This window comes from Mus caroli, chromosome 1, assembly GCF_900094665.2.
Source record: "Mus caroli chromosome 1, CAROLI_EIJ_v1.1, whole genome shotgun sequence".
In the NCBI taxonomy this organism is placed as follows: domain Eukaryota; kingdom Metazoa; phylum Chordata; class Mammalia; order Rodentia; family Muridae; genus Mus; species Mus caroli.
Window position 1 is genome coordinate 182614563 of NC_034570.1, and position 21404 is coordinate 182635966.

General features: G+C 40.1%; 1 protein-coding gene across 5 annotated transcripts in view; it reads right to left on the reverse strand.

Annotated features, from left to right (window-relative positions):
- Window positions 1-4719: 4719 nt before the first annotated feature.
- The window catches only part of Syt14 (synaptotagmin 14), a 145341-nt gene continuing 128656 nt past the window's right edge, over window positions 4720-21404 (reverse strand). The window contains exons 6-8 of one of the 5 annotated variants that reach the window (XM_029477504.1): window positions 16984-17173; window positions 14086-14142; window positions 4720-12856 (exon numbers count right to left, since the gene is read on the reverse strand). In XM_029477504.1, the coding sequence (XP_029333364.1) occupies window positions 12543-12856; window positions 14086-14142; window positions 16984-17173 (561 nt within the window). In that variant the 3' untranslated portion in view covers window positions 4720-12542. The remainder of the gene's footprint in view (window positions 12857-14085; window positions 14143-16983; window positions 17174-21404) is intronic. The other 4 variants (XM_029477518.1, XM_021173063.2, XM_029477510.1 and 1 more) reach the window with 4 other exon arrangements.

Sequence of the window (21404 nt, forward strand, 5' to 3'; positions counted from 1 at the left end):
CCAAGGGTATGACTGTAGATATGTTAGGACCTCAGAGTCTTATCAGGGTACACAGTAACCCTTTTAGATATAACAAATGCACTAAAGATCTTAAGGAAGACTTTCTATTAAACAGCAAGGAACCCAGACCTTTGGATGGCCACGTTTCACAAGTGTCATGAGAGTTCCAGGCGGAAAGCCATGGACTGATTTGTGAATGTGGTTTTTTTGTCTAATAAGGTAGGATAGAAATGAACAAACAAAAGTTACTGTGGTTTTAAACAATTTGTAGCTTGGACCAAGAGGAACAAATAATAATAGGGAGAGATCACTGCTTGCTTTTACCCTACAATTTGAAGAGACAGGAAGTTGTATTGATATAGCTGTGCCACTACAAAGATGTACGGCACTATATAGAAAACACTGACTTCCTGGGTGGTAGTCTTTCTCAGCAGGGCCCACCCAGGTCACCCTCTATTTGCTTCATTCTTGCATATGAGCTATAGGTCAGCAAGCATGTAATTTGTCTCTCTGGATTACAGAACACTTCCCATGGGGTCTCCTCCATACTTGGCTCTGACAGGAAAGGCCATTATGGTCAGAGACCAGCATTCCTGAAAAAGGGCTTAGGTAGGTGCATTTTTGTGAGGATATGTGAATTGTAGCCAAGAGGGAGACTGGCAGGCAGTGTTAGTCAAATGGGGCTGCATGTTCTTATGCTGTGATTTGATTCTCCTCTCATGGTGACCCATGTAGGACCCTGAATGCCAGCAATGAACAATACCAGCTTGGTTTTCTGACTCTTGCTTTCTCCTCCCTCCACTACTAGCCTCACCAGTCTGCATCTTATGACTCAGAGGTCTTGTTTCCAGGGCTTCCTTCCTTCCAGTGTTTTTCTAATGCATCTAAAGTGAAGGGGTGGGACTAACAACATGGAGTTGCATCATGCTTCTATCTAGTTTAAAGCTCGTAAGGAGTTTTCTCTGCCCATTGCTCATGCCAAGGACACGGCTCTATACACACTGTTCTTGGCTATCTCTACGGCACAATTTCTCATTCTTCCATTTTCAGTTGTTGATAAATGACTTCTGATAACCCATCGGTCAGTCTACCTCATATCTTCATACTTGTATTGAAATAATGTCTCATCTAAATTTTCTAGAAATGATACCGCTCTCTCTAGGCAGCACTCTTGCCACAGACCCTTGCTTAAACAGCTTCTGTGTGCCCCTCCCAAAGAGAAGCCCCACACATCTGTAAGGAAGGAGTGCTGTTTACCAACTGCTAGCATAGAGCTGCTGACATTTTTCTTTGTTTGGTTTTCAAGACAATGAGACCACACATTTCATTTGGAAGGAAATGTATCTCATTTTTGTTTAAATACCAAAGCCAAAATGTAGTTCCTAACACACAGGATATGTTTAATAGTTATTTGTAAGACAGAAGCTCAAGCAAAAATACTTTTAAGCAATAATATTTCATTAAAAAGGCAAGTGATTAAAAGCAAACAAACATCAAAAAACAACCAACCAAACAAAAAACCCAAAACCTAGTGCTAGGGACCTGGGGAGATATAGCTCAGTGGTAGAGTATTTGTCTAGCACATGTAAGGCCCTGGGCTGGATCCCAGAACCATAGAAATAAACAAACCAAACAACAAGCAATCAAACAAAAACAAACAGAAATCAACCAAACAAAATACAGATATCATTAAATTGACAGCATAGATTGGCATTTTAAATGATTAAAGTCTTCAAAAGGCTAGAACTTTTTGGTTCTATCCAGTCAGTCAAAAACCAGGAGGAAAAATATTCATAGTGTGGGAAGGCAAAGGTGCCAACACCAGAGACTGAGGGCACCAGACTTCTTTGGAGAGCTAGAGGATGGGAATCCTGGGCAGTAGGATGTGTGAAAGGCACCGGTAATATACAGCACAGATATACAAAAAGGATACACTGAAGATGAGTGTCCTTTCATCACTCATAAAAAGATGGAACTAAAAGCACATGGATACACACTAGGAAAGTACTAGGGAGTGTGTCCCGCCCATGTACCTGATGTCCTAACTTCACACCGAGTCCAGTTGTATTTTCATATGAGAACAGACCTTGAAGGTTAAAGCATTCCTGAGCACCTTGGCTTCTGTTTCTACATAGCCAGAACTTGGATATTCTTACCCATACTTATGGAGGAACAACAAGCTAGGCATGGAGGCTCAGGTGGAGATGGGTAGATCCTTGGGGTCTACTGGCAAACTGCCTACCTTGCTTGGTTAGCTCTAGCTGTGAGACCATCTCAAAATGCAGGGAAGAGTAGACAGCATCAGAGGACTGGTACCTGGGGTTGCCCTCTGGTTTATACACACACACACACACACACACACACACACACACACACACACAGGTGCATGCATACCTGTATGTACATGAATGCACACAGATACGCACAAAAGAATAACAAAAGCTGAACAAAAATGGAAATAAACTGTTATTTGATTTGGAAGTTAAACAACAGGTTTATAAATAATACATGTGTCACACAAGCTTCAGGAAAAAATATCTGAACCAATGAAAACTAAAACAGACATCAAAATCAGCAGGTTTGTGGGATGCAGTGAAGTAGTACTTGCAGGGAGAGTTATAGCTGTACTTGCATCAGGAGAGAGGGAAGCACCAACATCAGTTATAAAACCCCACCTTAGGAAGGATAAAGAACAACAATTTAAGCCCAAAGCAAAACAAAGAAAAATTAAAGCTTAAATCAAAATCATTAAAATAAAGATGTCAATAGTAAATATCAACAAAATGAAAAAAAAAACGTTGTATGAAAAATAGGTAGCTAGGCTAGGGAGGAGGAAGAGGAGGGGATGGGAGAAAGGAAGCAGGCACTGATGTTAAAGGAACAGTGATGTAATAGCAACAGCTACTGTTTCAGAGGAATTGGGTCAATTCCTTTCATACACACATGACTAAAACTGGCACTAAGAAGTGGGTAATGGGAGCAATCCTGATGGGCTTTAATATTGAGTAACAGCTCCCAGAAGAAAAGGCATCAGGCATCAACGGCTTCACAGAAAAATTTTACCAAACATTTAAAAAGACAAGTCACTGTCATACCAGTGACTTCTCCACACATTCTTCCAGAGGCAGAAGTGGGGGAGACTGTTTCCACCCAGTCTCTGAGGCCCAACACTGAAGCCAGATAAAGACACTACAGAGCAATAGAGTGAACCCCCTCAACAATATGTTAGCAGACTGACTCAGGTAATGTATAACAAGAACAGGTGACCATAACTGAGTGAGATTTGCTCTAGGCCTGAAAGGCCAGGTTAACACAGAAAATCTATCAATAGAACCCACTACTTCTGTGGGCTAAGAAGTAACCCCCACAAAACCATTAGGATCAGATGTAGAAACAGCCTTTCCTGAAAACCAATAGCCATTCATAATGGAAACTCTGCAACAAGCTAAGGTCCACATATGTGTAACTATGTAACTAATGAATTCTGTAAACACTTAAATGGGAAGACACTGATGTTCCTGATCATGTGACCATGCCATTGATGATACAAATCCTGTAAATAAATAAGTGGAAGATACTTTATGTTCCTAATATGTGCTAGCTAACAACCAATGAGAGAAAAAAAAATCCTCTAATACTTAAATAAATGAGAAGATGCATTATATACAACTATGCAACTAACAAAATCCTGTAAATAAATAAATGAGAAGATATTATATGTTCCTGGTTTCAAAGACTTGGATTTAGAAGTTACCAACTCTTTTCATATTTGACAAATCCCAGTGGAAACTGCAAGAAGTCACTTCATAGAGATAAGCAGACTGGTTCTAAATTTTATACAGAAAAAGCGAAACCCACCAATAACAGAGGTGACAATACTGAAGGACAAGGAATTCTGACAGGACAGAACAGCAAGCTTGACCAAGAGCCTGCTTGTAAAGACAGCATAGTCAGGGAGAACAGGAATAACCAGACACAGAACCAGCAGAGAGCACAGAGAAACACACAAAAGAAAGCAGCCATTGAAGGAGAAATGCTTTCCGCAGATGGCACCAGAAAAACAAACAAACAAACAAAAAAAAACCCCAAAAACCAAAAAACAAAAATGTCTGTGCACCTGTCCCCGTTTCAGGGATGTACAGATCGGAGACATTGTCACTGTTGGAGAGTGCAGGCCCCTGAGCAAGACTGTCAGATTCAATGTGCTCAAGGTCACCAAGGCTGCTGGCACCGAGAAGCAGTTTCAGAAGTTCTAAGGGGACTCTGGCCAATGCCCTAGAACAAATAGAGATATTTTACAACTTACCAAAAAAAAAAAAAAAGCAGAAATATTAGAAGAAAACAGAGGAGACAATCTCTGTGACTGTGGTTTGGTTATGAATTTTAAGATAAAGCATCCAAAGTGTAACCCATGAAAGAACAAGAGGGATACTGTGAACTTCATTAAAGTCACGACTTCTGCTCAGTGAAAGTCACTGTTCAGGACATCCACCACCCAAGAGAAAAGTCATTTCAGAATACTAAAGGCTTGGTAAAGGACCTGACAAAGTACACAGAGAACTGCATCATAGTACCGCAAACACACACAGCCACACATAGAGACACAGACAGACAGAGACACACAGACACACAAACACACACGCACACACAGACATACACACACACACATGCACACACTGACACACACACACAGAGACACAGATAGACAGACACACACATACCCCTCTGTGCATCACTAGCAGGAAACTGCACGTTATTATTGAGAGATACTCACCTATTGCAATGACTAAAATCTAGAAGAGTGACAAAATCAATGGCTTGCAGTGCTGCAGAGCAGTAAGAACTTTATATATTTCACATAAAATGGCTACAGACACATAGGACTTCTGAGATTTTTCCATACCATGATAAAATCATGAAACTGACTTTCTCAGACATCCAGCCTGTTGAACCGATTCATGACTGTTATTTGTCCCCCTTTGTCTGGCATTTAAGGACTCCACATTTAGTGATCTGTACTTTCATAATTCATCATCATGCAACATCCAAACAAATATTTCACATTTTTCTAAGGTCTTAAAATTTAAAATTGGCAACAATTCTATTTTCAAATAAGAAACATTATGGAAATAGGATAATTTTGGGAATGAAGAGTTGACTTAAAATTTTGTTTGGCATGCTGAAGATCAAAGGAGGTACAAGCAACTTGCAACTAAAATGTAACCCTCAGAATAACATTTTATGATAGTAAATGAATCTTTTAGTAGCAGAAAATGATAACTTACCAACTTTCTAGCAAAACTCCAGAAGTGTTGTTTTTCTGCTGGAATTTCACCCTTAATATATTGTAATTCTTTGAAAATAGGAAGTCATGACTCATATGAAAAATTTTACCAAGTACCAAATAAGTAACAAATCATCCCTAATTGAGCATCGCTTAGAATTCAGAAACTTTTTTTTTTTGAACACAGATAAGTAAGCAAATCCTTGGAGTGGGAGAATTAACCAGTGGACTCGAGGAAAGGATACAAACTACTTTCCTGTGGCTGGAGATCACATTATGGATACATTTATTTTGAGCAAAAATGCATTTTCATTGTGTTTAGCAGCAACAACTCCTTATTAAAACAAACAAACAAACAAACAAACAAACAAACCAAAAGAAAGAAAGACTGGAAACTAGACCAAGTAGGTGCTGTGTCAAAAGCCAAAGAAAAAAGCAAAGAGAAAACAAAGGCTACTTAGTTGCTGGAACTCAAGGTTCAAAGTTGGACCTAAGGTGAAGTAGCTTGCTGAACTTCTGTCAGACTAAAGCACCAGACGCTTATGTATTTGTGAAACTGGTTGTTACTGGCTGGAAACAAACAGACAAGGTAATGGGACATGAAAGAACCTAAATTCAAGATCTTTGGTAGACAATAGACTTTATACTATTGTCTTTAGAAAAAGGTCTTGTTAAACTGGGATCCAAGGACGATAAGGACAGGCTCATGCCAAGAAAAGAGAAAGTTGGGTAATGGGATCGATGCCACATTCCAGCTAAGGGCTCAGCCTGTTAAAGCAACTTTTTCCACTCTTGATTTATATGAACTTTTCAAGGAGTCATTAAAAGTGTTTGCCTGGAGTCTATTTTTTCTTTTGAGGTTAGATCTGACTCGTGGTGAAGAAAACATGATCCAGATAGTTTGACAGCACATGTGACTCTTTTCAGACATGATCCTGGGAACAAACAGACCCACTTGATTATTTCTGTATGTAAGTGACATTGGCCCATTGTGTATAACAGTCATAGTAACACTTTTTTGCCAGTTTGAATTAGGGCTGAGTTTTATGAATCATCATCTAACATGCTGGATGTTTATCCACTCCACTGAGTACTAAAATGGAAACAATTTTTGTTTTCACATAAATGTGAAGAAACGTAACATTTAATGCACACAAAAATTTATTCTCTGGAAAACTGGACTGCCATTAAAATCTCCTTGGACTGGTGTAGTTTTAACATTTTACACACAGGTCAGCAATTTTTTAATGTAATACAATTATACAAAAGGAAAAAGGCACCGCGACAGTCGGTGTAGAGTACAAAAGAAGGTATGAGAGTTTAAAGGCAACAGACGCGCAGCGTGACTCCAACGACACAAAGGGGGTTCAGCCGTTCACTCTACAAAATGATGGCTCACACACTCATCAGCTTCTGTTTTGACCAAGTGCATATAAATATGTGATAACAACACAGCACTGCTGATGACCACATGGACATACTATGTACATGGACATACTATGCACATGAGCAAAGTCCATTCATGGGTGAAAGTCACTATCAAACAGGTCAGACACAGTTGAGACCAAAGGAAACACCCATGGGCAGCACGTCTCTTCAGGTTGGTTGAGAATTCTGCTCACAGAGCAGTTAAACATCATCACTCAGCTACACCTATTATTAGAAAAATAAGTACGAAAGCTCCGTAGAAACTAGACTATTCAGGAAGCTTCTTGCCTCAAAAACTCAAAGAAAGGAAGAGAGGAGGGGCTGGGGGAGGAAGAGAAGGAATACCGAATAAAAAGATCCACTGATTGAGTTTTCCTATAAAAAGTACATTATTTTTGAGAAGCAATGCCCCAGAGTAGTGACGAACCTCTTGGGTCTTAGAAAAAGACTAGATCACAACACTTATCAGACTAAACAGATCGTAGCTCCAGCGCTGAGAAACAGAGCCGATATACTTGCTTATTTCGGAATTCGGGTATAAGTCTAGCCAAGTTTCTGGGACATGGCCAGCACTGCCAGCTCAGGCAAAGGCTATCACCTTCATATCAGCTCTAAAGTTCCTCAGAATTGCTATATTGTTTTCGCTAAAGTTATTGTAGTATAACTATGTATAAACACAAAAAATTAAATTATAAAATACGTTACTACTACAGTTTTTCTCTTGGTAAACTCAAATTATTTGGAAGTATCACCACACATGTCTAGCTGTGCTTGAAATAATCACTCATAACACTTGAGTACAGTGTCAGTACACTTGTCAAAATTGTCCTCATTTCCCCCGGCAAACAAATGTTGGTGCATTATGGGACATATTAATATCCTCAGTATTTATCCAACAAAGCTGCCAAAATGTCATCCTCACCTTTAAAAAGGCCTTCCTCTGACTTTATAAAACTTCGGTTTTATAGTTTTGGAAATTGTGTTAAGCAACCTGAGAGAGATCGGAAGGAGAGAATGTGATAGAGGCTTGCTTCCTCATAGATACCCAGAGACTACAAACCTTCCTACCACCACATCAAGACTTAATCTATGGGCACAGAATCTGCTGCCAACAATTGCAGATAAGAAACAAAAGTATTATTTCCCAGTACTGCCCAGCTAGGATTTCCTGGGGAACTCATTCAGATCTAGACCCTCAGACTTTCCTCTATACCAAATGAAACAGAATCTCTGGCTAGAACCTGGACAGAATTCTTAGGTATATTACAACTTGGGAGCCACTGTCTGTGTTTAATAAAGGGGAGTTTGATGGGAGTCAAAACAGTATTTTTTTTTCTTGTCTTCTAATAGAACTCACCATGTAACTTTCCTACTCAACCCCAATGCCCTGCACATGCCTCTCTCTACACCTCATATATTACAATGAAAGACACCACCCGATGCTGTCTCAGTACATCAAAATACAAGATGAGGGAAGACTGCCCATCCAACCTGTAGCCTCTTCAGCAGCACATGGCACACAGCTGGGGTCCTCATACATATACGTTAGGAGAAAAGGAAACCTACTCAGTAGACAAGGTTCACAGAAGACTTTCACAATGGTAGTGTTGATTCTACCATAGAGACTTTACTCATCAGCATTTGCTGTGTGCCTCCTATTCGCCAAAGGGCTCATAAAGACTCTAGGACGTAGTAATCACTAACAATGAAGGGAAAGAGGGTAGGTGGGAATCTTGTCTAATATTAGCAAACTTTAACAAAAGAAATATAAACAAACTTGGGTAAGTGTGCTCAGGAAGGCAACGTTCTCTCCTCTGACCCCTGACACAAGTATAGGTTATCAGACATCCCGTCATTTCACAGCATAGAAAGGTGTACACAGGCAATGGAAATACCGTGAGTTAATATATCTTCAGAATCTAAGTACAGTGTAGACACAACAAACAGATCCCAAGTCCTTAAATAAAAATACAAACTATGATACCGAAGTATGGTTTGTGTCCTGAGAAGGCAAGCCCCCTGCACTGTCTTCTCTCTTTCCCAGCTCTGTTCTCTTGGGCCTCTCTCTGCCATTCAGATAAGCTGGGCAGGAATTGCCCAATATGATGCTGTTCCTCTCACCCGTAATAAACTGGGTTAAGATACAATGCGCATGAGTGGATTTGGAGCAATCCCAGTTCTACTGGGTTTTCTTAAGAGGGGGCAGCCTTAGGGGGTCAGCTCAGCTTCTCCATGCAGCAACTTCCTCATGAATAAAACACTGATGGTGTTACTTGCCTCTTCATATTTTGTGAGTCACATAAGACAGTACATTCTTGTGTTAGCGCTTTACTAAGTTACGGCTGTAACCATCATCAGTACTGTCAGTGTGGAGGGTACAGCCTGTGGCTTTAAGGTGCTTTACCACATGCCTCATCTTGTTTTAGTATCATTGGCTGGCAACAATGATACTGATGGCCACGTGCAATTGACAGATGAAGAGAAGAATCTTGGCTTATAAAGAAAGTAAGAAAAAGAACCTGTGAAGAACAACTAGCAATGTGATTCTTTTCCTATGGAATTCTTCAGTCTATGGAGGTAAATAGTAGCTTTATGCAAATGAACTTTGTGTTATTTCTATTAATACCTGATCAAGAATTAAAAAAAAAAAGCTGGTGACCACTGGGCTTATACCACTTCAAACAGCTCACCTATCTCTTAGTCCCTTCATAAAATTGTGATACCATTTGTATTCCTTGTTGCCGAGAAAATCCTAGACTGTCTCTACTTCCCTACTGATGCATTCGCATTCCCAGGCCCTGGCTATACTCCCAGTTTGTGGAAGCAGCAGTGATTTAGCAGACAGAGCTGGGTTTTGCACAGATCAGATCAGACTCCCTGCCAGGGCCCAACTTTGCAATGACAGCATAGGTATCCAGGCAGCTTAAGTATTTTCTGTTTCTTTAAACATGGCCTGATAGCTACTTTTGTCAGTGAGAACAATGCTACTGAAAACTCATCAATGTGCAGTGAGATGATATGCAAGTGTATTTCAAACAGAAGGTGGCTAGTATTCAGGCACCAAGATGCAGAAGCTTCTGAAAGGCTGGACAATACTGCACTTCTGGACAGTGATCAACAAACTGCGTCAGGAAAGTTCAGAAACTAGGCTCTTGAATAACCATATACCAGTCGGTTGTGGAATCTGGACATTTCATTTGACTTTAGCAGAATAATAAGGGTGTAGACTGTCATTTTCAAGTTCCCAAGTTAACATCTGTGGCCCAGATAATTTGGAAAAGTATTTGTGTTAAAGCACAGGAGAGAATAAGTTGTATACTTGCTTTATATGCAGCAGAGTGGCAGCATTTGGCTACAAACCTAGTATCACATTTAGAAGTTACACAGAGAAGAAAAGCAGCAATCCACGATCAGTGGAAATGCCTTTCTAGTCAGTTATGTGAAAAGGCAGGACAGCCTCACCTTTACATGTGCACAGCATGCTACATGTGTAGTTATATGCACATACATAATTTATAATCATTGAGGACTTGGCAAATGGGATAGGGGGGGCTTTTCCCAATGTTAAAGAAGACTGAATCGATTTCCAGGCCATATATGAAGTGATACTTACACCATGCCAGATACCCCTGAGGATCTTTGGGAGTATACAGAGTTCTGGGTCCACTCTGTAGGAAGGAGGTTTAACAAATAACAGATTTTTCTCTCATCACAGTGAAAGCACCAGGTTGGTCTTATAATGTCCAATTGAGCTTTGTTGCAAAATAGACCAGAGACTTTATTAGGAAGACAGCAGCTGTTAGCCATGCAGGCGGTTGTTTCAAAGCCAGTGAAGGCTCATTGGAGCATCAAATGCCTGTACCCAATTTTCAGTGTAACCTATATCCTGTTCACATTTTGCCTCACTCTGTTCTTCAATAACACTTAAAAAAAAAAAAACAACTATTTTGCTTTTTGTTCATGTTTTAATTTCTAACCAAACTCACTTTATAACAAAGCAATTCTGAGAAGTTCACTAATGGAAGGATAGAAGGATGATTTTTCTTTTCTTTTTTTTAAATGTAACTTTGTAACATAATATTTTGGTGGTACAGTTATCACTCTGTAGCCCAGAAAGGCCTGGAACTATGTAGCCCAGGCTAGCCTTAAGATCACAGCAATCCTCCTGCCTCAGACTCCCAAGTGCTAGGATTACAGGGATGAGCCACTTTGCTGGGCTCTGAAACTTCCATTTTAAAACTAACTCTGTGCATCTTACTTGCATTTTCTTTTCCTTAAAATGCTGAGCTTGAAAGTATAAAGTTGCCTTCTTTTAAGCTAAAATTATAGAAGTTCACGGTCTTTTGGACTCTTTAAGGCCTCTCAGCACTGCCACATTTTAGTAAGTCCGTGCACGACACGACTCTGCTAGTTTGTACTGATGAGTTCTAGTTCACAGTAACAGTCCAAAGCGCTCAGCTGGGGTTGGAACCGAGATAGAGCTTTTCACTAATTGGTAAATAGTATGCTTTTGTCTAGTTTAACTAGAAATGAGAAAGAGCAAAAGGAAACTATTTTCATGTATACAAAACGGACTCTATTAGAGTATATGCATAAAATTTTGTTAAAAAAGAAAATTAAAAAGAAAATAGCTTACACTATTTCCAGTTGACCTGTAGTTTCTAAATATGAAAACACGACAGGGAAACGCTTGCAGTGTGGAGGCCAGCACAGTACATGGCCCTGCTTCCTGTAGAGTAGGGCAAGGCCATGGGACTGCCAAGGAGCTTCATACCTATGAGTGCTGAAGGCCAAACCCACAACTATGGCTTCCCAGCAGTGTAAGCAAGGTCAACTTGCATGGAAGGCACAGGGTGACGTCATGCTGAAGACATTACAGGCACAGCACAAGTCACTGGAGCACAAGGGATCTCAGAGTGATTTTAAGTAGAATAAAACTGAGAGCCACAAAGAAATGGGAGTGAGTGAGGAAGGACTCCAGGATATTCTGTTTTGAATGGTACCTGTTTTACTCCTGTTGGAGACTAGATTCTTGGAACAGATAATCAAGATTCCTTTTAACTAGAGTTGTCTTCCAATTTCAACAGCTCTCTACTGTGTCTGCTGCATTGCACAGCTGTAAAGACTGACCACTGAAAGCAATTCCAAATGACAGCTCTGCTCTTACCATTTTCTACTCTGGAACACACGGTACATAAAGGGCTTGAACGTAAAGTTATGAAGTTCTGCAGTACAGCCATAAAGGTTTGCAAGGGACCATAATGACATGGTCTCTTTGGATCAGAAAAAACAAAGGAGGTAAAGAAACAAATGTCAAACAAACCAACCTTAAACTACCCTTCAGGGAATTTTGCACTTGTCTTAGTACTATGAAGGCTGAGGCACAGAGAGAGCATATCTGAAATGAAAGTATCATTAGTGTGAGTGAGCTTTCTTTCACCTTGAGACAGGAGTGCTCACTGAGATCCACCCAAGGACTGGCCATAGGAATGCCTCATGGACAGCATGTGGGTGATGATATGTAGTGCTGCAATGGAAACTCTGGTTTAAAGCCACAACCTCCATGGAATTCCTAGCTCTTTCACTAAGAAAATCAAGTTCAAATAAAGAGTATGCAATTCAATTTCTGGAGGGCTGCTGAACATTAAGGACACAAGTTTCTTGGTTTCTCATGTGAGCTCGCTCTACCAGAGACAAAGCTTCCTTCCCCTCAGGCAGCACTGGACGGTCTCTCGCTGATGTGAAGCGTTGTGGTAGGGTGTTGAAGAGGACTCTCCAGGGAACGGCTCCTCTGAGGCAGTGCTGGGCTTGCAGCCATCTTCCGACTTCCTCAGGACTCCAGCAGTGCATGCCACCTGCACACTTGCTGTCCCTTCGACTCCTTCATTGCAGTCCAGTGTCTGAGCTCCTCCTCCCCAGAGCTGTTCAGACCTAAGGAAATCCAGCCTATCATCTCCTTCCTTTTCATGCTCCGCCTGTTATACACAGACAGTATCAGAGTCACGTCAGAAAGCTGAAACAAGGCCACTTGAAAAACAAAAGTTTCCTTGTACACCGGATTTGGCTGCCCTCTGTGGGTGGATGTCTTGCATTTGGACATCTCTTGGCCCATGGAATTCAGCAGTGTTAACTTAACATATGTATCTGAAGGAAGAAAACCAACACACCACAAATATCATTTGAAACAAACTGACAGTTTTCTTATGATAAATGCCAAAACCAGGTAGTTACACTTTATAAGGATATGGTGTATACCATGTTTGATGGAAACTCAACTAACTCAATTTTGATGTAAATACTTACTAAATATATAACAAGTACAGAGAATGCTAAGTAGGCTGGAAATACTTGGGTAGTAGTAATGGCTTAGCTTCACTATTTTTCTAGGAATGGAATTTAAAGGTATACCTCATAATCCTTCCTTCCCTTCCCGCCCCTCACTGCCCTCCCACAACCTCCCCTGCCCATCACCACCCTAGTCACTCCACTAAGCGGGACATCATAGCATTAATAGACACTTAGCAAGCTCAATTAGCCACAACACTACAGCATTCCACTGTGTTCTCAGAGAGTAGGAATAAACAAACAAACAGAAATGAAGGCAGATGGCGAGGAGGAAAGGAGGGAGACAAGAATGCAAAGGTGACATTGAAACAGCTTAAGATGAAATGTCAGAAGAATCTCTGCATGGATGTGGTTTTTAAATATATAGCGAAACATTTAAGGGTCCCAATGAAGCCAAATGCCTTAAGGGGTCAACATTTAGCAAACCAAGGAAAATTTACTTCTGGTTTCATGCAAGAGTACATTTAATGTGCGTTTGGGGAGAGTAAGTTAAATACTATTGGGTTTCTTTCAGGCATAATTTAATGTAAAATTTTAAAAATTGTATTTTAATTATTTTCATCTATTACAAAAATACTGATATGATGTTAAGTGTACAAAGTGAAATGTAACACTTCAAGGCCTTTTGATATGGAACATATATCCTCACTTTAATAGACTTTTCAAGTCTGTTAGATTCATGCAAATGATCTCAGCATGTTGATCCATCATGTGTACTTCATATCAAAATTTCAAATAATTTCAAAGATAATTGCAAAGATCTCATGAAATACGCATTTCTATGATAAATCAAAATACGAAGAAATAAAAAAATTATTTTAAAAAGTTTTGCTCATTTGTTGATATTCTGAATACCATCATCCATAATCAGAGATAAAGTCTAAGTTAGTTTTATTTAAAATACCACAGATAAAAATGTGCATTGTTTTGGAAACCAACATGGTGGACAGTCTCACTGCTGGCAAGTTTTAGGGCATTTTGTTTTTGCATGAAAAGACAACATCCAATTAGCCTCTACAGGAACTCACCTCGGATTATATAAACCTGTCCACCTATCAAGTGTTTTAGACAACAGAACAGTCCATCTGACAACAGGGGGTGGAAAGCAGTAAAAGAAATAATGACCAGATGTCAATCGTTGGGTGAAAGAGGGTCAAAGGTCAGAATTAAAGAGGAAACACTGTGCACTTGAGTGGAAAAACATAAAACTTTAGCATTTTAATCCAGGGAGAGGGTTGAACAAAGGGCTGTTTTGTAAATTTCATGGAATGAAAAAAAAATTACCATCATTGTGTAATCTTGAACAAAAATTACACCGTTTTCAGAGGGGGATATATTTATAATGGTATCTTCTTCGTCTAAAGCACATTGAACATATAGAATCATGCAAGCTACCAGGCTATAAAGGATCAAATACAATCATTACAGGGTCACTGTTAGTTATTGTGCTACATTTTAATGTTACCCATGCAATATTCAGTATTTGAAATATTCTGATTACTTCCAATAGAATCAAGAATTCAGTTATGTAAATGAAATACAACTATCAGAATACTTGCTTTTGAGTACTGCTCCTGTTTCTTGGGGGGAGTTTGAGTTTATATGGCTTACAACAGTTCACAGCTTAGACCCTACTTGTCAATGAAGGGCTATCATCTTCCATTTAGGACATGATGGTACAATTGTCTTAAATTCTGCAAATATCTTTTCTTACATGTCATTTATAAACGCTTTACCTGCATATCATTATTTTAAAAGTTGGCTTTATTTACATACTAGTGACTTCCTAGCTAACACCACTAATCAAGCTGCAGTTGAAGGTCTAATTCTAAACTAATGGCAGCTGCTGCCGTTCTTTTCATGCTGTAGGTGTCCATCAGGCTTCACATGTTTACCACGTAACCTTGCCTCTTGCTCCGTTTTCATCCTGTCTCCTTGTTCTCTCTTGCATATCATCATATCACTTCACTCTGCTACTTTTTGATATGTGTCTAATCAAGTATTTGTCAAAAATTATTGAGCTGCCAGCTAAAGTCAGCCAGTACTCCCACTGTGACCCCAATCTCTGCTCTGTCTTCAGCTGGTGCCCAGGGTGATCCCAAGGTCTCTTCTGTCTCCAGCTGATGCCCCAAGGTGACCCCCAAGCTCTGTTCTCTCTCCTGCTGCAGTGTGACCCCAAGCATGGCTCTGCCTCCTGCTGCAGTAAGACACTGTCTTGGCGTCTGTGACTTGTGGTCAGGTGTGCACGCCTGTGGCTGTCATGACCTCATGAGCTCATCTGTCTTCACCTGCAAATCTTACTCAGGTTCTCTCCAGCCCTCCATGGAGAGATTCTCAGGGTGTTTGGATAAAGACAATCAAGCCAGACTCTCCAGCCTGTTTGTTCTCAGAATGTTCTTTCTTTCACACACTCAGTTTTTTCTTTGAAACGAGAAACTGGATGGTACTAATTCTACTTTTATGTACCCTTTTCAGGTCTGAGTCTCAGTTACCCTGTAAGACCTTAACTCTACCTATTAAGAAACAGACTTGTGGGGTCAGACCATTTGTCTATGGGGATTTTTTTTTCTCTTTAGATTTTTCTTTTTAACAATCTCATTTTTTTGTGTGTGTGTATTGGTGTTTTGCCTACATGTATGTAGTGTGTATCTGGTGTCTGTAGAGGACATAAAAAAGCATTGGATTCCCTGGAACTACAGTTCTAGATGTTTTGGATCCTGGGAATTGAACCTGAGTTCTCTGTAAGAACAGCTAGGCTTCTTAACTGTTGAGCCATCTCTCCAGCCTTGCCTTTCAGACTTCTCAATTTAGGGACAGGCACATTCTACGATGTATAAAGTAAGCTTGCCAACATTTCTTGCTACAAATCGACTATCTTTTTATGATGTTTCATCTGCATTGATAATGAATTTTATGGCATTTAAAAGCAAAGTTAATATAAAGAATAGGAAAAGTTCTCCCCTATGCTTGGCACTCTGAGTAAGCGTGTATTAAGAAAGTCTCTGGGAAATCTGAAAACAAATTTAAGCTATTAATTATTTACAATTTCCTTTCAAAGCTTTAGTCCAGGTCATGAACATGTTTAATTTACAGAAATACAGAGAAGTTATTCTGTTGCCCATTTAGGTCTGGCTCACAGCCATCAACAGTTCTGGAGTGGAGTAGGGACAATTTCTCTGCACTTCCCAAACTTACTCTCATCCTCAGTACACAGAGATGTTAGAGGAGAAGAGAGAGACAAATGGGCTTCACTCCCACAGACCACCCCCAATCACCTAGGCCAACCGCTGTCCTGATTTTGTTTGTACTGGGAAGGGAGGGAAAAGGCTTGCTAGCTTGTGGAGCGATGTTTTTCATTTGTTTGTTTTGTGTAGGATAATAAATTTTCCTTTTTATGGTGCTGGTGATAAAACTCAGGGACTGTACATACTAAGCACATGCTGTACCACTCAATTACATTGGTAGCTCCTATAATTTCAAAGGAGAACAAACTGTGAGGAACTACTTTCTTCATGAGGTGTTAAGGATAAAGAAGAGAAATACAGAAGTAGTTACACTAGTTCAGAGTATTGCACGCAGACAGAAAACAAAACATTAATCTTTAACTAACAAAAGCTATATACTTTTCTGTTAATATTGTGAATAGTAGTTACTTTTAAAAACCCTGTACTTCTTCTGGCATTAAAAGATAATGGCTATGATAGGGATAATTTATTCTGCAGACACTATGAAAAATTAAAATTCCTGTCACCATACAATTAATATTTTGGGTTTCACATTTTCCTCTTCCCAAATGACTGGAAATAGAAAACACGAAACAGATTGGCTGATGATTCAGTGTTTCATTGTGGTTGGTTAAGACTAAAATGATGTGAGTCCCCTAAGTGCCGAAAACATTAAGATAAAAATAACTCTTTTTCACTCACTGGGTGGTCTGTTTGCTGCCAGGTTTTTGAAGTGGCTGCCTTTGATCACTTCTGCCGATAGTCTTCCAGTGGTGGCATTGTAAAGGAGCCCAATGAGGATTTCTGGAACAGAGCCATGTTGAAGAGACTGACAGGAGGATGTACTGTCACCACAGGATGCCTCAGACAAGCTCACCTGAGAGTCACAGCCCTGTAGAGCAAATATGAAAGTGTTATAGTATTTTACAAAACACAGATTATAAAGTGTATTGTTGGCTGGGTGTGGTGGGGCACACCTTTATCACCAGCACTCAGGTGGCAGAGGCAGGTGGACCCTCTCTGGTCTACACAATAAGCTACAGGCCAGCCAGAGCTATGACCACCAACTCTACAACAAACAAAAGCAGTAAAATGGCAATGCTGTGTGTATTGAAGTTATGTCACTAGAAAGACAAGGACGGAGGTGCACAACATGCTCCCACACACTCAATTACAAGTAGTCTGTAGACATTTCAGTCAAGTAATAGACGGAAAATTTTCCATATTCCTACATATCTGTAGACAAATCAAAGACACTTCTTTTAAAACTCTCTTTATTCATATCTATCTACCTGTCTACCTACCTGCCTATCTACCTATCTATCATCTATCTATCTATCTATCTATCTATCGCATGTGTGTATATATGCACACACAAATGCATGTGACCAGTGTGTATGTGAAAGTTAAAGGACAGCTAGCAGGGCTGGTTTCTCCCTTGAACATGTGGGTTCCAGGGATCGAACTCAGATCATCAGTGTTGGCAGCAAGTATCTTTACCCACAGAACCATCCTAACAGCTCAAGCAATTTCTTCAGCTTACACATGGTAATGAGGTATTTTCTGAAGCTAAAAGACTGTTTTATAAGAGCTATCAATCTCAAAACATAGATGTGAATTTATTTACATTAAACATCTCAACTATATTCTTAAAGACAAAGATTGGCACGTGTAGATAAGTAAACAAAACTATCTGCCACTTTACGGCAATATTGAAAACAGAGAGGCAGAAAAGCAAACAAATTGTAGACTTTTCTAGGCATGCAATAACCAAAAAGAAAACTGTTGTAGCTGTGTGTCCGTTTCCTTGGAGACAAGACTATCACGGAAGGTAAAGAAGTACACTCAACAATGACGACACATTCAGTTTCTAGGAAACTGAAAAGTCCAAGATTCATGTGCCCCTTATAATGTGGGCTAAAGACACAGAAAGCAAAGACCCGATAACTCTAATGAGAAACAGACTCTCTCAGGTGGCACAGCGGCACATTTCCCTCAGGGACTGAATGGATGAGCAGGAGAGGATGTGAGAGACTTACACATCATAGAGGTGAGCTCAAGCTGAGGACACCACACAGCCACCCAGCAGTGCAGCAATGCACAACACAGCCACCCAGCAGTGCAGCAGTGCACAACACAGCTGCCTAGCAGTGCAGCAGAGGCCTTCCTTACAGTAACAAGCAAGTAACAGCAAAGCTCAGAGGAGGGAAATTCCATAGTGTACTTTTTTGACCAAATAGAAATACAATACCTATAATATATTTGAATATGTTCTAAGCGATTCTTGAAAAACTAAATAGTAATGAGAGTAAGATAATAAACTAAAATGGAAAAGACTAACAAAAATGGATAAATCTCTGGAAATGCCAACAAGAGAGGGAGCACACTGTGTATTCTACAGACCATGAGTTCATAAGAGAGCAGCACAAACAACTCCCAACAAATCTGAAATTTGAAGATTAAACGTGTAGTTAAAAAGATTTTTAAAAATAAAAACACAAAATAAGACATTTTAGCTGGGATAGCTGGTGAACTTTAACTGGTGATAATCCTCTCCCCACACTTTCAGACAGGAAAGAGGAAACAAACCTTAACTCCACTTGTGTTATGACTCTAACACACCCTTAGAGTTAAAGCTTAGGAAAGACATAAAAAGGGCACAACACAGGACTCACTCATTTATCAATCTAGATTTACAGTGCCTAAAGAGAGTGTTAACAAAACAAACATACCAATGCACAACATACCACACTTTACAAATAGATCTGCACAGGGTGTGTGTGTGTGTGTGTGTGTGTGTGTGTATGTGGGGGTGGGGGAGGAGGATGGAGCTAGAGCATACACAAGGCACTAGGTTCAGTCTCCAGCACCACATATGCCAGGTGTGGTGGCACATACCTGTAATCTCAGCCCTCAGATGGTAGAGGCAGAAAGATGAGAAAAAGTCAAGGCCACTCTTGTTTGCATAGTGAGCTCCAGGCCACCCTGGCATACATGAGACCCAGTCTCAAAAATTTTCATAACTTGTTTTCCCTTTGAAACTGTTAACCATTCCTAATTTCTGTCACCACTCAGTAGGTTAGAAATCACAGCGAGTGAAGGTCCTAGCCTTAATAAACAGCAACAAAGTAAATTAAAGCCATCATAATATTGAAGAGGTCAGCTAACTAAAGACTGTTGGAAAATTCCGCCCGGCCCCAGAACATGAGACCCTTCCAGAAGGAAAAGGTTGGTGGAGCAAGTAGGCCTGAAGGGAGAGGCTGGAGCCTCTACTACTTCATTACCAATCAGTTTAAAGGGCGCACTGTTCTGTCAATAATATTGTGTCTAGTTACTGATGCTCTATTCCACCCCTGGAAACTATAAAGACTCCCCAAATGGGCTTCCCAGAATCACCACCTCTCCTTTGGGTGCAGGATGACCCCAGAGCGCTGGAACAATAAATTCGTCTTGCTTTTGCATCGATCCCCAGCTCCACATGGCTCCCTCAGGGGGTCCCTGGTAGCTAAGGCTTGTCAGAGTCTTACATTGTAAGATGAGTGGGTAAGCCTGTCTAATATACAAAAGTACAAAGGAAATTTGAACAAATCCACAGAAGAACTGCAGTTGCACAAAAGGTGAAATTTGAAAAAAAATGCAAATACATCAGCAACACACCTGAAAACAAAATTTGTAAAAAGGAGCATTTATAGACATGGGCATGGTGGTTCATGCTTGTACCCCAGTACTGCAGAGAAGGTTGAAGCAGGAGAACTTCAGGTTTCAGATTTGCTTGGTCTATACAGTGAGTTCTGCACTAGCCAAGGCTACATCGTAAGATCTTGTATCAAATGAAAGAAAACAAGCATAAGCATTAACTGCAGCTTAAAACATAAGATATCCAGAATGAACATAATGCGTGGAATGCTATCCTGAAAGGCATCTGAAGAAAACATGAGCATTGCCAAGCAAATGAAAAGTGTCTACCAGAGAAGCTCACCGAACGTGTTAGAGGGTTATTTGGCAATGTTCGCCTCCTGTCATCTAATAGATTAAATATAATTCTAATAAAAATCTTAAAAAATTCTTTACAGTTCCCTAGTGTCAGTAGTTCAAACCTGGAGGTAACAATAAACACATGGGCTAAAAGAATATCTAGTATGGTGTGGACACAGAGAAGGGGAACCATTGTCTTCCTCTGGTGGGAGTGTAAGCAGATACTATAAAAAATGTCAGAGATACCTGCCCCCACACTTTTGCAGTCCCACTCCTACATATATACTCACTGAAGATGTATGCAGTGCTACCAAGAGACAAGAAAGAGTTAACGCTAGGGAGGCACTCCCCACCCAGACCAAAATGGAGTACAGACAATGGGTTTTTGGTAAGCTCATTCGATGGTGTACCTCACAGCAGTAAAAATCATTATAACATTACAAGTGTGACTCTGAAATGTTGGCCCCGAAGGTCACCTGCTCACATAAACTGTATGCACTAAAAACAAGCCCAAAGCAAACAACTCGGAGGACATCTAGCAAACTAACTCTAGTCCATTGGAAGTATGGTGGGTGGTAATTCAGTGAAGAAGGGCAAGTGATTCATACACATGCAAAATACGGTTAACTCTAGAGGGGTGTGACGGGTGATCCAGGGCAATGGCTTTGTTTTTATTTTACCTGTATATATACATTTGTGACAAATGGGTGGTATTATTTCTGCTTTTTACCCTTTTCAAAGTGTACTGGGGTTTTCGTAAGAAAAAAGGCTTAATTGCTTGATATAAGGAAAAGACAAACATACATACACAATGGTAGAATAAACATTCAGAATGTTATTTGAAGATTCCCAAAGGGACCTCCTGAGTTAGAACAGGAATAGAGGAGGGGAAGAATGAATGACATGATAAAAGAAGAATGGAAGGGGCTGGAGAGATGGCTCAGTGGTTACGAGCACTGACTGCTTTTCCAGAGGTCCTGACTTCAAATCCCAGCAAACACGTGGTGGCTCACAACCATCTGTAAAGAGATCTGATGCCCTCTTCTGGTGTGTCTGAAGACAGCTACAGTGTACTTACATATAATAAATAAATAAATCTTAAAAAAGACAGGAAGGGAGGGAGTTGAAGAGAGAGGGGTAGAGGAAAA